The sequence below is a fragment of the Scyliorhinus canicula genome, chromosome 6 (genome assembly GCF_902713615.1).
Source record: "Scyliorhinus canicula chromosome 6, sScyCan1.1, whole genome shotgun sequence".
Taxonomy (NCBI): Eukaryota; Metazoa; Chordata; class Chondrichthyes; order Carcharhiniformes; family Scyliorhinidae; genus Scyliorhinus; species Scyliorhinus canicula.
The window spans coordinates 133711671-133726724 of NC_052151.1; the positions used below are offsets into that span (position 1 = coordinate 133711671).

Consider the following 15054-nt stretch of genomic DNA (forward strand, 5'->3'; position numbering starts at 1 on the left):
GTAATTTGTTCAGCCATACCCTTGATCTAAAGCCTCATTCCTGATGTGCTTGCAACCCATGGATCCAATTCTCAAGCGAGTGCAGCAGCTGGGCCCTATCTTTGAGCATGTCAACATTTTCTATGCAAATACAGATTGAAATGTACTACCTATATTCTAATCTCTCACATAGAAAATAGGAGCAGGAGGTGGTCATTCGGCCCTTCAAGCCTACCAACCGATGGGACGTGCCAACAGCAGTGAATTACAATTTCAAGCAGAGCTGCCCCTGTGAAATCAGAGACTCTGCAGGATTAAACCTTCAAAAGCAAAACTGAAACAAATAAATGTGCGCTCCAAATTCTACTTCAGAAGTTTAATCGAAGAAAAATAAAACTTGTGTAAACAGTTTGGCATATTTACGAAAACCACGGGTTTAATGTTTGATTAGAAATTCTGGAGGTAATTCTCCCTTTCACCACCTGGAAGAGATCAGCCATTCCTTCTGCAGGCTTGTATGATTTTAATCTTAAATTGTTGATTCAGTAAGGAGAGATTTTGCTTAAAATAACCAAATCTGGTCAAAAAATAAATGCAGGTAATGGGAGGAGAGAAAACAAACTAAGCCCTTAAAGATAGTCAAAAAGCAACATGTTATCCAAGATTCTAAATACATTTTAATTTATCTAATGCAAGCATAATGTGGATTAGATTCAATAATTTACAGTATCGTAGTAAAGTGCTACAAATTTATAATTATTCACATATTCAGCTTTCTGTATTTCTTTGGACTCTTTGTTAAGCATGCAGGGTTTGAAGTGCAATTTTGACCGGGTGGCACTTACACTACTATGGTTCATAGACGCCTAATTTCCTGAGCAGAACAATAACATTTTATTGCTCATTACAGTTTGGAAGGCTGTAGGAGACAGCTCTATCCTGTTATTTACTCGACGTGTGACGCCAGAGACCAAGACTCATGCTGCTTGCGAGCAGCACCAATTTATCTCCATACTGCAGAATCGCTGCAGAATTGCATTGCGAGGTGAAAATTTCCAGACATAGTCAAGAGTTATATTTCTTAGAAACAGATGTGTACAAGACATAAATATTGTGTATATGTATCTTCAAAATTTGTTTTTTCTAACAAACAGATTCAATTACGTTTTATTTAAAATATCCTTTATTGGTTGTATGTTTGCATCATCGACTCAGAATTTAGCCAGTATAAAGCCATTTTCTTAAGAACTTGAGATAGAAATTAACAGGCACCAAACTCTCTCACGTTTGAAGCAAAACTAATCGATGGCAGTTTCAGTGATGGCGAGAGAATTCTCTGCAGAAAAATTGTAATTTGTTCTTGCTAGAATATTAGCACAAAAGAGCGAAGACCCATCACTTCCACGTTATTCCTGGTTCCCTAGTCTCATTAAGAATTCATTGTAACATAAGGGGTCGATAGACAGCGAGAGGAGACAAACTCGCCTCCAGCTAGGCATAAGTGGGTCCTACCAATGGGTGGGATGTGCCCCTTCCTTATGATAGGCAGGTGCCAGATTTTACATTGGGGAGGAACACTAATGGCACAGTTTAGTTCTATGGGCACCTGCCTTGTGAGAGCCTATTGAATATTAGCAGCTAAGTGGAAGAGGGCCATCATCAAACTTGATCCAGTCTTCATTTAACAACCAGATAGGGGGCGGAACGTTGGTGCAGTGGTTAGCACTGCTGCCTGATGGCACCAAGAACCCAGGTTCGATCCTGGGTCACTGACCACATGGAGTTTGCTCATTCTCTCCGTGTCTGCGTGGGTCGCACCCCATCAACCCAATGATGTGCAGGGTAGGGAATTGGTCATGCTAATTTGCCTCTTAATTGGAAAAACAAACACACTAGACAGGTGCATTTTTCAGCCAGTCATTGGAAGGGATCATTGGGGGATGATTGGTGTTTCCGTCTGAATGCATGAGCAGGAAAAAAAACTTGCCCAGCTGAGAGAAGACAATCAAATGTCCCTCCACAGGCTACAACATCGTTGGAGTAACACAAACATGCTTATAGCTTTAAAACAAACCTCCAGTCTGGCAAACAATGAACAATGCTCGTGTTGCTTTGAAATGAAGCACGGTTGGAGAGAATTCTCTTTACTACAACATTTATTTTGAACTAGTCTTGTTTAAACATCTTGTTAAGTTTTAAGTACTTTAATTCCCACAAAGCAAAGTTTACTGACATTAAATTATATGCACAGAAAAGCCTACCTCAGTCCGTCCATACGAGAGGTTACAAAAAAAAAATGGGATATGGATAGTAGCTGAAAAATAAAGCTTCAAATTTAAAAAAAATTCTAGCAAGTAATTGCTGTTCTTAATCTTCTCCATAGGTTATGTATAATTCTCCCCCAATAACACCAGTTTAGAAAGGTACTCTTTTGATGGAACATCAAGTTTTATCATCCCCAAAATAATAGTTAATAGGAAATGGAAAAGTTTCCCAAGTCCTTCTGATAATTTTGTATTAATTTATAATAGACTACAGCCTGCATTAAAAATGTGAACTCACTGTGAACATAGATATTCTATTATTTTTGTTATATTCTTGTTGCATGGGATATTCATTGAACACTTAAATCAGAACAGAGTACTTTTTTGTGCCTTTAAGTGGTGCAAAATTTAATTTTATAAAGGTGCATTAGATTTTCAGTGACATTCAACAATATTGTCAGGTATCGCTACAACAAGGTCAGTGGATTAGCTCCATTACCACATACCCAGAAGCTCCCTACCCCACATCATCTAACTGGACTGCACATAAATCAGAAACCTCTCACTAAGTCATCACAACAGTCAGAAAAATGCTAAAGAAACTTTGCACAAGTGCAGACATTAGCTATGCTGGCGACTGGGAAAGGAGAATTCCTAAAACATTTGCTGAACTGCCCACCTTAACAATAAGTGCCCATTTTACTATGGCTGTCTTTCTGGTTGCACAATCTATTATTAGAAACTATTGGCACCGGTGAAATATAAAAGCTGCTTTAGTTTCCGTGCCTCCATCCACAGAGATCAAACAGTCAGTCAGGTCCCAACCCATCTCCTGTTATGGCTAGATAACAATAGGACGTATTAATTTAGAATGACTTTCTATGCTCCCTGTCTATATTCACACATAAGAAATGCAAGGTAGTGCAGAAACTCTTACTTCACAGATCCATAGGCCATTGTCTCTTAGTGAACTTGTGGGGAAAGGAGAGGAAGCTGCACCAAAACAGACAAACAAGACTTGACTACATTTCCTCTCAATATATTAACTTTGATGTCCAACAAATAGTCTTGGGTTGAGTAACTTCTGATCCTTGTAATCAGTACCTGTGAGAAGATTAGCTTGGTTGGCACATCATATTCTTTTGAATGTAAGTGCTTGAGATGACGTATTAACACTCCAACATCACCTTCATGTCTTAAAAGCACAATTATTAATATTTCTTTTCATAAACAAAATTTAAACTACATGCAGGAGTTTGGAAACAAATGCATCTTTTAAGAACATCAAGAGTCATTACGTTTGAGAAAAGCCTTTTTCATCCATGAAGTATTTTCTTCCTCGACTGAAGAATTGAATCTTTGCTCAGATCATCCCAGCTATCTCATCACCCTACGTTCATGCATGTGACATTGCAACAGTGTATGGTGAAAAGGTGCAAGGGACGGTGAGGGGGAGCAGGGACAAGAGAGGTTGTGTGCGAGAGAGGGAGGGCATGCCTTATTTATCTCTCAACTCAGATGGTCAGGGCTTTCATCTGGCTAAAATCAGATGAATCAGCACAGACCAGAAAAAAACGAGAACATTTTCTGCTCTTCAAAACTTGCCAAACCATCAGGAAACATGCAATACTCCTATTTACATTGACAGACAGAAGACTTGTAATTAGATTCATGAAAAGCCTTCTCACTATGCACACTGAACAAGTTAACTACCAAATTCTAATGCAATTATTAAATTAAATTCTGTTATCACATTCAAAAGCGTCAAAAAGATACTGTACATTTGACAGATAAGTAGACTCAACACTGGTATTGCACTATATTATATACATTTATATATTATCAAATATACTTGGCAGAATTTTGAATTTGCTTGTAGCTGTAATGAAACCTCAGACATACCTATTTATAATTAACATCACAGTTTCTGCTAGTCAGAAATAAGTAACAGGGGTACTGCTATAATACCCATGGCAACCACAGCTTTAACAAACTTTTTCATCCTTGTCCAGTCCTTGATCCAGTCCAAAGCAAGGTTTTCATCCCCAATGCTGCTCCGAGACTTCAATATAGCTGCTACTTGTTGCACCATCTCTCCAGTGCACAAAGAGCTGATCTTCGACTGATTTGGCAATGAAATCCTCACCAGTTAAATCTACTGAAATTCCTGTGGAGTTTGGTACGAATACCTGAGAAAATTTAAAAGCACTATTGAGTCATATACATGAGCGCAAATAGAGTGGGACAATCTGCATAAAGGACAGAATGGAAACTGAAGTGATAAGGAAAATTGCAAATGGAGGGTTTTGGAGGTAGAGGAACAAAGGATAATGTATATATATGTTATCCTCATGATAGTCTCTTGTTGTCTTGCTGTAGAGCATAGCTTACAGACCCAAGAGAATGCACTGGAGACCCAGAACGAATGCATTGTCTTAGCTATAGCCTCTTCTCAGCAAACAGATGCATACGTTTCCAGGCTGCTATGCTACCATTTCTATTCTTGGATGTAAATCATCCCGAAGAGAAAATTCAGTACAAACTTATTATCACATAATCCAGATTGACAAAGATCTGAAGGCAGCATGGATGCTTGTCGAGGCCAACAGATTCAGAACTCAAGTGCACAATTGAGCCAGCCTCAACACTCGTGAGGGAAGATGCAATTACTGATTTACAATCAAACTTTAGACAAGCAGCTTGTAGTAACATTACATTAGTCAGAAGAGTAGGTTTGAGTACTGTATTGAATACCAAATCAAAACAGTGCATTCCTTTTGGATTTTGGTCAGTAATTCTAAGTACATATGCATGGTCTACATGGTAATGGTATTAAAAAAAGCATTGCCTTCTGGTGGGTCTGTAAAAACAACCTTTAAGGAAGTGAGGCATAGAGCCCCAAAAAATGCCCTAGCTATCTCTTGAATTAATTTCTGAAAGGAGCATATTTGTAAGGACAGGTGACATCAGGAATTTCTTAAGTGTAATAATGAATCAAGAAATGCACTGATTTGATATACAAAATATTCCTCTCATGAGATCACCTTCATATGCCACAGAATTTTCTTCCTTTTTATTTATAATCCAATTCAACCCTTTTCAGTACCCAGCTAGATATGTTGTCTATTTAATTGTTCGATTATCCATATACTTGCCCAGGACAATGCATGTACCACCATGACCACAGATTGGGGGGAAAAAAAGAAAAATAGCAGGTATCTTGTCTCTAATCTTTTGATCCACGCACTTGTGGATCAGGTACCGGACTGAGTGGGATTTAAAATGTACTCCCTTCCCTTCTACTTCATAAACTTCAAGAGCTGAATAACCTCGGAAACATGAAAATAGCACTCTCAATTAAATCTCGTCCATTCATGCCTCGGAGTGCAATTAAACACTGCTGAAAATTGTTTTAATACATTCAGTTTCATGGTAGTTCACTGGTGAGTAACTGAGATTCCCACTTAAAGCAGTTGGTGTGGTGTTGCTGGAGGATCTGTTCAAAACAGATCGAGTGTGTCAGTATTCAACGCCTCATTCTCTTGAATGTATTTCAGAATATCCAGTTCATCCATATCATCCACAATGCTTTTAAGGGAACCAGATTCTGCTGCAGAATGGTTGGTTGGCACAGCGGGCTTGGTTGGCACAGCGGGCCTGGTTGGCACAGCGGGTCTGGTTGGCACAGCGGGTCTGGTTGGCACAGCGGGTCTGGTTGGCACAGCGGGTCTGGTTGGCACAGCGGGTCTGGTTGGCACCTTTGGCTTTGTTTTATTGCTGACATTTAGCATCAGTAATTTATCCAAGTCATCTTCAACTCTGAAAATATTAACAGCACAAAGTGTACACCATTAATAATATGACCTTTTGACACCAGTACATGCATATTTTATTTGCATGGTATGTACAACTTTCAACTGATGCCTTTGCGATCAGAAATACTGAAGGATATACAAGTCACATTTGGATCCTAGCCATGTTTTTTTAAATAGAATTTAAACAAAACTTATTTCCTTGCCTCAAAAATGTAACAATGGCCTGTGGTCATCAACCCGCAATATGGTTAATTAATCAATGATTGGTATGAGTACCTGGTAGTTTATACAAATCAAACCAAAAAGCAACTCCAATATGGTTATAGAGGCCATCATTATGTCTCATTCTATTTTACATAAAGTACTGGCCTCCAACGTCTACAGTATTCAAATAAATAAACATAAAATTTGAACTGTTTTATGACATTAATTTTTCAATTAACTTGGGCACACTAGAAATACAGGGTCCCCTGCCATGAGTTTATCAACAGCGCGCCATTCACTGATGACAGGATTTTCGCCACTTGTCAATGGGATTTCCCATTGAAGACACTGGAGGCTGTGGGGAAACCCACGGGCATTGTCGGCGGGAACAGAGATTCCCAACAGCTGGAGAATTCTGGCCCAGAATACAGGCAGACGTTGCAAGGTGCCATGGCATGGTGACAGAACAAGATGCAGTCCTAAACCAACGCAGCAGTTCTTGTTTTTAAAGAAAGCAACAACGAATGCTAGTCACATATTAGAAGCAAACGAGTTAACAAAATAATGAATACATTCCTATTGTTTTGAAAGAAATAATACAATCAGTAGCTCAGTAAATGTGCAAATCACGATGGGAACAAGCTTTATAAAGTAGGCAATTTATTTCCACTAAAATAACTTGGTTTGTGAAATTCATACGGGAGCACAACTGGTGCAGGGAGCAGAGGCTGGTTTAGCTCACTCAGCTAAATCGCTGGCTTTTAAAGCAGACCAAGCAGGCCAGCAGCACGGTTCGATTCCCGTACCAGCCTCCCCGGACAGGCGCCGGAATGTGGCGACTAGGGGCTTTTCACAGTAACTTCATTGAAGCCTACTCGTGACAATAAGCAATTTTCATTTCATTTCATTTTCATTTCCTGTAGAAATCAGAACACATTTTTAAAATTACTGCTTCCATTTTTATAGTGACTCTGACCCCAGATTCAAAACTGAAGTCATATAAAATCAGTGTATTCTCAGCAGAAACTGAACCAAAATAAAAACCTTTCAAATGTGATTTATCGATTTAGTTCTGACATACTGTAGAAGATAGAACAGAGAACACAGAAGCCACATATGGACCTTTTGATGAGAGCTAAAATGCAGGTAATAGGTTTTTTTCAATTTGTCGTTGTTTAAGAAGAAAGGAAATGTTGGGAAAAAGAAGCCCTTGCCAGCCCAATTAAAGGAAATACAATGAGATTTATTTAATTACACTAAGCAGAATTTAATGGAGGATGTATTCTGCCCTGCCAGCCCAAACGTTAGTGGGGTACGCAAGCAAGCCAAGGACCCAGCTAATTGGATTGCCCAGCAGCCCTGTATCCCAATAGCACCACCAGGAGCAGTGGCCATTTCTGGAACTACAAATAGTCCCCAGATTCTTAGTGTCGGGACTATGGTGGAGGCAAGTGTGGCGGTCTCACGGTGGAGTCGAAGGGAGGCCGTGAGGTGGCGAGAGGCAGTTTTGTTGGAGATATTGGGCAGATGAAGGCCCATGTAGAAACAACAACGTGGAAAAAGGAGGTGGCCCTCATATTCCCACCAGAGTCCCAAACAGGGTGACCAGCTGGGTTTCCTCCTCGGACCTGACCAATAAATGGCCACTTGAGCACTGCAAACTGGGGATAGGGTGGGTGGGCCTTCCTTCTTCCACCCTGTAAAATTGCAGACAGGTGCGGGCAACAAGGAGGGCAACTCAAAGTGAACCTGGGTAATTGTATACACCCCTCCCCCCTGCAAACACATGGCAGTGACCTGGAAAATTCTGCCCACTGCTTTACATCTAAAATAAAGCAACTTTAACAAATTGACGTATCTCAACCAAGTATTTTTCAGTTGCTTACAGTCAACTTGGAATGGATCAAGCTTGGATCACAAAAGGATCTTTTTTTTATTCATTCATTCACAAGATGTGGGTGTCATTGGCTGGCTTGGCTAGCAATTATTGCCAATCCCTAATTACTCTCGAGAAGGTGGTTGTGGGTCGTGTCCAAGATTAAGCCACATCCAGTTTAAAGTGGTGCATAGAGCCCATATGGTGACGACCAGGATGAGCAGGTTGTTTGCTGGGGTGAACAATAGATGCGGGCAGAGTTGGGGGGGAGGGGCAGTGGGAATCGTGTCCACATGTTCTGGGCATATCCAAAATTGAGGGGTTCTGGATGTTACCTCCAAGGTTCTGGGGGTGAGGTTGGCCCCGAGTCTGGAGGTGGCTATATTTGCATTGTCAGAAGACCCGGGTTGGGGAGAAAGAGAAGTGGAAGACATTAACTACTTATGAGAGTGACCTCCATTGTTGTCCCTGGGAGTATCTATGGAAGATCTAAAATTTGTAACACTGACCAACAACAAAGTATTTATTATAAAACCCTATTCACTTACAAGAGAGGTGCCTATCCTGTGAACTAATAAATACCTGAATAATTCTTCAGTGTCCTCATCAAGCTTTAGATTCATAGCACCACCTTTGGCAGCTGCAAGTAACAAAGGATCGCCTGCTTGGAAAGTTTCACCCAAGTCTGGGTCCTCAAATAATCTGAAAGCAGCTACAGGAAGAAAGTTCATGTCAATGGGTAAATTATCCCTTCATGCGTTTTTCACATTTCAATTTGGTCAGCCACTGAATTTCCTGCTTGTGGTCCATGTGATAGTTAGCTTCTTTAGGCATGCAATGTACTTCCTATGATCCAAAATGTGACCCTATTTGCAAAGTAGCTGAGGTGAATTATGAACCCATCTGCATTATGACATATAGTGAACTTTCCAAAATGCTGGAATATATATATATTTTTAAAATTCATTTGTGGGATGTGGTCATCAATGGCTAGTCCATCCCCATTATTCCCCATCGCTAGTTTATGTTGTTTTAGGTACACTGGTCTAACACTGGCTGCAACTGGTTGCAGCTTGGATCAGAAAGATACTCCAGACCTTGAAGTTAGTTCAATAAACCTGATTTAACTAATAGCACAGTTCTCTGCGAGTTCGACTCTCTGCTAACTTAAGTGTGGTTACTCTGTCTGACTGAACCAGACTAGCTCTTAGCCACGTGGTGAGATTGTAACAACACCCTTGACTGACTCTCTAGATGTTCATCAGTGGAAAGAGGCGGAGTGAGAGTGCCTCGTGTTTTTATAGTCAGATCCCACCCCCGAGTGTCCTGCCTGCTTATTGGTCATGTCCTGTTTTCTGTGTCCATTAGCTGCTTGTCTGTATATCATTATGTGCGTGTCTGCATATCATGACAGTTTAGACGACGAATTGTAGAATATGGGCACTTCATGTCAAACCGAACAAATTGTGGGGTGAAAAATAAGATTCCATCACAATCTTAGAAAAAAGTTCATGGTTTGAAAAGTCTATTTATCACCTGGGGCTTGCTCCCTTGAACTTGATCATTATAACAAACTTGAAGAGATTTTGTGCATCTCTGCTAATTTGCATTACATATGTTGACAATGGTACATATTGCTGTGTAACGTGCAAATGTCTCTTCAAAATATACTCCTCGTCTACAGATACAATGGGCGAAAATCTCCGACCCCACGCAGGGTCAGAGAATCATCCGGGGCCGCCGGAAATCCCGCCCCCGCCGTGGCAGGAAGTCTCCGCCACCCGGGAATTGGCGGGGGCGGGAATCGCGCCGTGGCGAGCCCTCTGCGGCGATTCTCCGGCCCGCGATGGGCCGAGGTCCCGTCGCAGGGAGGCCTCTCCCACCGCCGTGGTTTGAACCACCTCTGGTGGCGGCGGGATCGGCAGCGCGAGCGGATCCCTGGGGTCCTGGGGGGGCGCAGGGTGACCGGATCCCGGGGGGTGCCCCCGCGGTGGCCAGGCCCACAATCGGGGCCCACCGATTGGTGGGCGGGCCAGTGCCGTGGGGGCGCTCTTTCTCTTCCGCCGCCGCCACGGCTTCCAGCATGGCGGAGGCAGAAGAGAATCCCCCAGCGCGCATGCGCCGATGGTGACGTCAGCAGCAGCTGCCGCTGACGTCACCACCGGTGCATGAGCGAACCGGCGAAGGCCTTTCGGCCAGCACCAGCGCCGGGCCTGAAAGGCCGCTGGTGCCGGTTTTGGCGCCAGTCGGCGTGGTGCCAACCGAGGCCCGACGCCGGAGTGGTTGGCGCCACTCCCCTACGCCGGAACCCCTCCGCCCCGCCGGGTAGGGGAGAATCCCACCCAATGTATCTGCTGTACAAACAGAATCTACTTAACAGGCTTTGTTCTGGAAATAAAGAATTGAAGGTAAATGCCAAGATAACATGTACAAATTGGCTTTGATGAAACACATGGTGAGAGCTTGATTCAGTAGCAGCAATCTTATCCGAATCAGAAGGGTAAAGGCTCAGATCCAATTTTAGGGATTCAAACACATTACCTCGATTTACACATCAGTGTATTTCAGAGGGAAATCTGAACTTTTGAAGGTTAATGGATAAAATGTTGAACAGAGGATCCATCTGCCTTTTCAGGTGGATAAAAAAAAGAACTCATGGTAATATTGAAAGGAGCAGAGGGGTTTTTCTTATCAATATTTAGCCCTCAACTAACACCAAAAAGCGAATTCTGCCCGTGGGACTTTGATGAGTACAAAGTTGGCTGTTGCTTTTGCCAATGTGACAGTGGCTACACTTCAAAAAATAATTCAACTTAGCTGTGGGATTTCCAGAAGTCAAACGGAGAAAGAAATTGGTCCTTCTTCTGCCCATTTTTCCAACATGAAATGGACACAATTTTCCCACCGGGCTAAATGACTCATGCGTCAATCATATGCAAGGGGCCTATTGCCTCTGAGCATCCCTTTGTTAAATTGGAGCCGGGATTAAGGGTCGTGTACATCAGGCCTGTTCTCTAAGGTTTTCCTATCATGGATGCAGCCACTCATTTACACTTGATGATTTTTTTTGGATCAAGAATCACTTTCCAGCTTCACTGTCAAGGAATGCTACTGATCCACGATTGGCACTCTTCCCATTGTCCTTCCACCAACCTTCACCACTACTGCAACTCCCACCTGCCATAAACTCCACCAACAAGATGTACTCGAGGATCACTGCCGGCGGGACAATTAATACCCAAATGGATCTTGTGAAATGGGGCTGCTGCCTCTGAAGGCAAGACAAATACCAGCAGTTCATTCATTGTAACAAAATGAGACCAGTGGTCCCAATTTCAGATGACCTTCAGGCCTCAGTTAATGTATTCACTGTCTTCATGGAATTGTTATACCTGAAAAAGGCCATGATCAATTTCTAGCCCAAAATAACTCAAGCAATATTCCCAAATCTCCATAAAGTTAAAAGCTGGAAACTCTATTGGTGGATGAAACCTCATGAATAAGTTACATTACAGATGCTTGCCCAGGTTTAATAGCAATTAACAGTTAGAAAATTGTCATGTATCATTTTTATACTCAAGAAAATATAAGCTGTTAGTTCTGTAATCAATGAAAACGGCTGTATATATAATAATCTTGCTGGAGAACTTATAAAAGCAAAGAAATAGTTAATGCTGCAGCAAATGCAATGTCTACCATCCCAGATAACTTGGTCATATAAAACATTGTTTATGGATGAGTTGTTCCTGCAATATAGATCATCCAGTGAAGTCTTAATTAAGGTGACATATTTCTATGCAGTCATTACACAATTTACCAGCAGTGATCTCAATGGATAAATGTTATTGAACTATGTTCAAATAAGACAAGTTAACGCCTGCATTAAAATAGCACAGTTGTGCATTCTACGTGTTCAATTCCCTTCTCCTGCAGGTCCTCTATTTCTTCCTTGAACTGAGACTCATCCACCATCACCCACCTCTGCCTGGCTGAAAGAGTTTTTTTTTATAATGAACAACTTCTCCTTCAATTCCACTCACTGCCTTCAAATATAAAGTGTCACTATGGGAACTAATGATCTTGCAGTTCTTTCACCTCATCCCTTTCAACTGTCCATGATCTAACAATCCTTCCAGGTGAAATAGTGAATTAGTTTTTCAATTTAGTGTAGTCTATTTGCTGCTTGCAATACAGTTGCCTCTACATCGGTTGATCACTTTGCTGAACAGATCTGTTCACTCGACAAGCATGAACCTGAGCTTTTCATTTGAATTCTCTAACCTACACTGATCGTAGCCTCAAACACTATTCCAAATGGCACTTTTGATTCAGCACTTTACATCCTGCTGGGCTCAGAGCTCAACAATTACAGATCATAATCACAACTCCCATTTTTTTTCCAGACAGCCAGTTCTGGTAATGATCCTGCTGTTGCAATTTACTAGATCCATCTTTAGTTTCTTTACTTATCCCATTATCACCCATTTTGCATTGCACGATCATCCGCTTTGCCACTTAAATCACTCCAGTCTTCTGCCCAACACAGATTTATCCTTTGTTCTTTCCTTCCCTTCCCCCTTTCGCTGCCTCTCTACTTGTGGATACTTTGCTGAATTTAACTCCTGAAAAACTTGAAACGTGAACTGTGTTTATCTCTCCAAGATGCTACCCGGCCTATTAAGTTTTTTTCCCACACTATTGTTTATTTCACATTTCCAGCCATTGACAGCATCTTGGTTTTGCATACTGTACAAATTCTTGAGCATTCATCTGACACTGCCTATTATAATTTGTAGACAATGCAGGCTGAGATAATGTAGCAGCCAGTGAAATAAACCATAGTGCAATTGATCACACAGCAAACAAGCATGATGCAACTGAATGAAGACTAGAAAAGCAGAATATTACTTAAATGGAGAGAAACTACAGAGTGCTGAATAACAGAGGGTCTGGGTGTCCTGACACATGAATCACAAAATGGCAGCATGCTGACACAGCAAGCAATTAGAAATGCAAATGGAACACTATCCCCATTGGAATTAAGGGGAAAGTATAAATGTAGGGAAGTCTTGCTCCAGATGTACATGGTATGGGAGAGAGAATATCTGGCGTACAATGTACAGTTTTGATCTCCTTGCATCAGAAGCACTTTAGAGACTGTTCACTAGGCTGATTCTGGAGTAGAAAGGATTGGCTTGAGGAAAGGTTGAGCAGGTTGTGTTTATACACATTGGTGTTTAGAAGAATGAGAGGCGATCTTCTTGAACGGTATACGATTCAGAAGGGGCTGACAGGGTAGATGTTGAGAGGATGTTTGCTCTTGTGGGGGAATCTAGAATGAGGGAGGACACAATTTAAAAATAAGGGGTTTTCCATTTCAGATGGAGGTGAGGAGCAGTTTCTTCTCTGAACATCATTGGATTTTGGAATCTTCTTCCATTGAGACCAGGAGAGGCTGGATCATTGATATATTCAAGGTTGAGTCACGCACGGTAGCACAGTGGTTAGCACTGTTTCTTCACAGTGCCAGGGACCCAGGTTCGATTCCTGGCTTGGGTCACTGTCTGTGCGGAGTCTGCACATTCTCCCTGTGTCTGCATGGGTTTCCTCCGGGTGCTCCGGTTTCCACCCACAAGTCCCGAAAGATGTGCTTGGTAGGTGAATTGGACATTCTGAATTCTCCCTCTGTGACCCGAACAGGTGCCGTAGTGTGGCGATTAGGGGATTTTCACAGTAACTTCATTGCAGTGATAATGTAAGCCTACTTGTGACACTGATAAAGATTATTATTAATTTTTTGTTTAACAAGGGAGTTAAAATTTATGGGACAGGCAGGAAATTAGGTCAGCCATGATCTTACCAAATAATGGAGTAGGCTTAATAGGAGAAATGGACTTCTTCTGCCACTATTTCTTATGTTCTTATGAACTACTGCTGCATCTTGGGCAGAATCACCAGGAAACCAATGCAAACAGTTCAAAAGTCTATAAACGTATCATCCATAATTGAATGGCGGAGCAGACTCCATGGGCTGAATGGTGTAATTCTGCTCCTATATAAAATGGTCTTATGAAAACTCATGGCCAGATTTCAGTAAAAGATAACCAAACAAAAACCTTTACAAGTACAGCAATAATGATATCCTTTACTGACATTTAATTGACCAAACAACATAATACCTTCAAATGATTTCAATATAAATTTCAAGAATTTTACTCTCACCAAAAGCGAGGCGTCATATTGGCCGGGATTCTTCGGCCGCGCCTGCCACAAGGATCGTCACGGACGGGATGGGGGCTATTTAAATGTCTATTCACCTCGGTCAGGAATTTCCAGTCTCAGGGCAGGCGCGGCCGAAAAATCCCATCCATATTATCATCTCCTCTGCTTAGGGTAGCAGGGAGAGGTAAAAGTAATTGACACTGGCACACCTAGGACAATGGACATGATCTATCAGCCTTGCTCGCCCAACTCAGGTCATGACAAGGCCGATAAATCTCGCAAGAGGCCTCTCATAAGTTATACCGGCCTCGTCATGCCTCGGGAAATCTGAGGCGTCGTGATCTGGATTCCACCCTTGAGGTCGGGACCAAAATTTGCATATTCAAGTAAGCAGTTAGTCTGACTCCATTATGTCTACACCGGATCTACACAGCGACTAGGACTTAACGACTTCACCTCGGAGACCCCGATCAGGCGGCATTTAGCACTGATTCCCACAAATGTGGACCAGGCGGACCAACACTTTGGGGGGGGGGGGGGGGGGGGGGGGGGGGGGGGGGGGGGGGGGGGGGGGGGGGGGGGGGGGGGGGGGGGGGGGGGGGGGGGGGGGGGGGGGGGGGGGGGGGGGGGGGGGGGGGGGGGGGGGGGGGGGGGGTGGGGGGGGGGGGGGGGGGGGGGGGGGGGGGGGGGGGGG

At 42.6% G+C, this 15054-nt stretch overlaps 1 protein-coding gene across 1 annotated transcript in view; it reads right to left on the minus strand.

The window, feature by feature from the left end:
* Positions 1-1149: 1149 nt before the first annotated feature.
* The window catches only part of hs1bp3 (HCLS1 binding protein 3), a 99939-nt gene continuing 86034 nt past the window's right edge, over positions 1150-15054 (minus strand). Inside the window, exons 6-7 of the mRNA XM_038801046.1 lie at positions 8721-8850; positions 1150-6062 (exon numbers count right to left, since the gene is read on the minus strand). Coding sequence (XP_038656974.1) covers positions 5744-6062; positions 8721-8850 — 449 coding nt within the window. The 3' untranslated portion in view covers positions 1150-5743. The remainder of the gene's footprint in view (positions 6063-8720; positions 8851-15054) is intronic.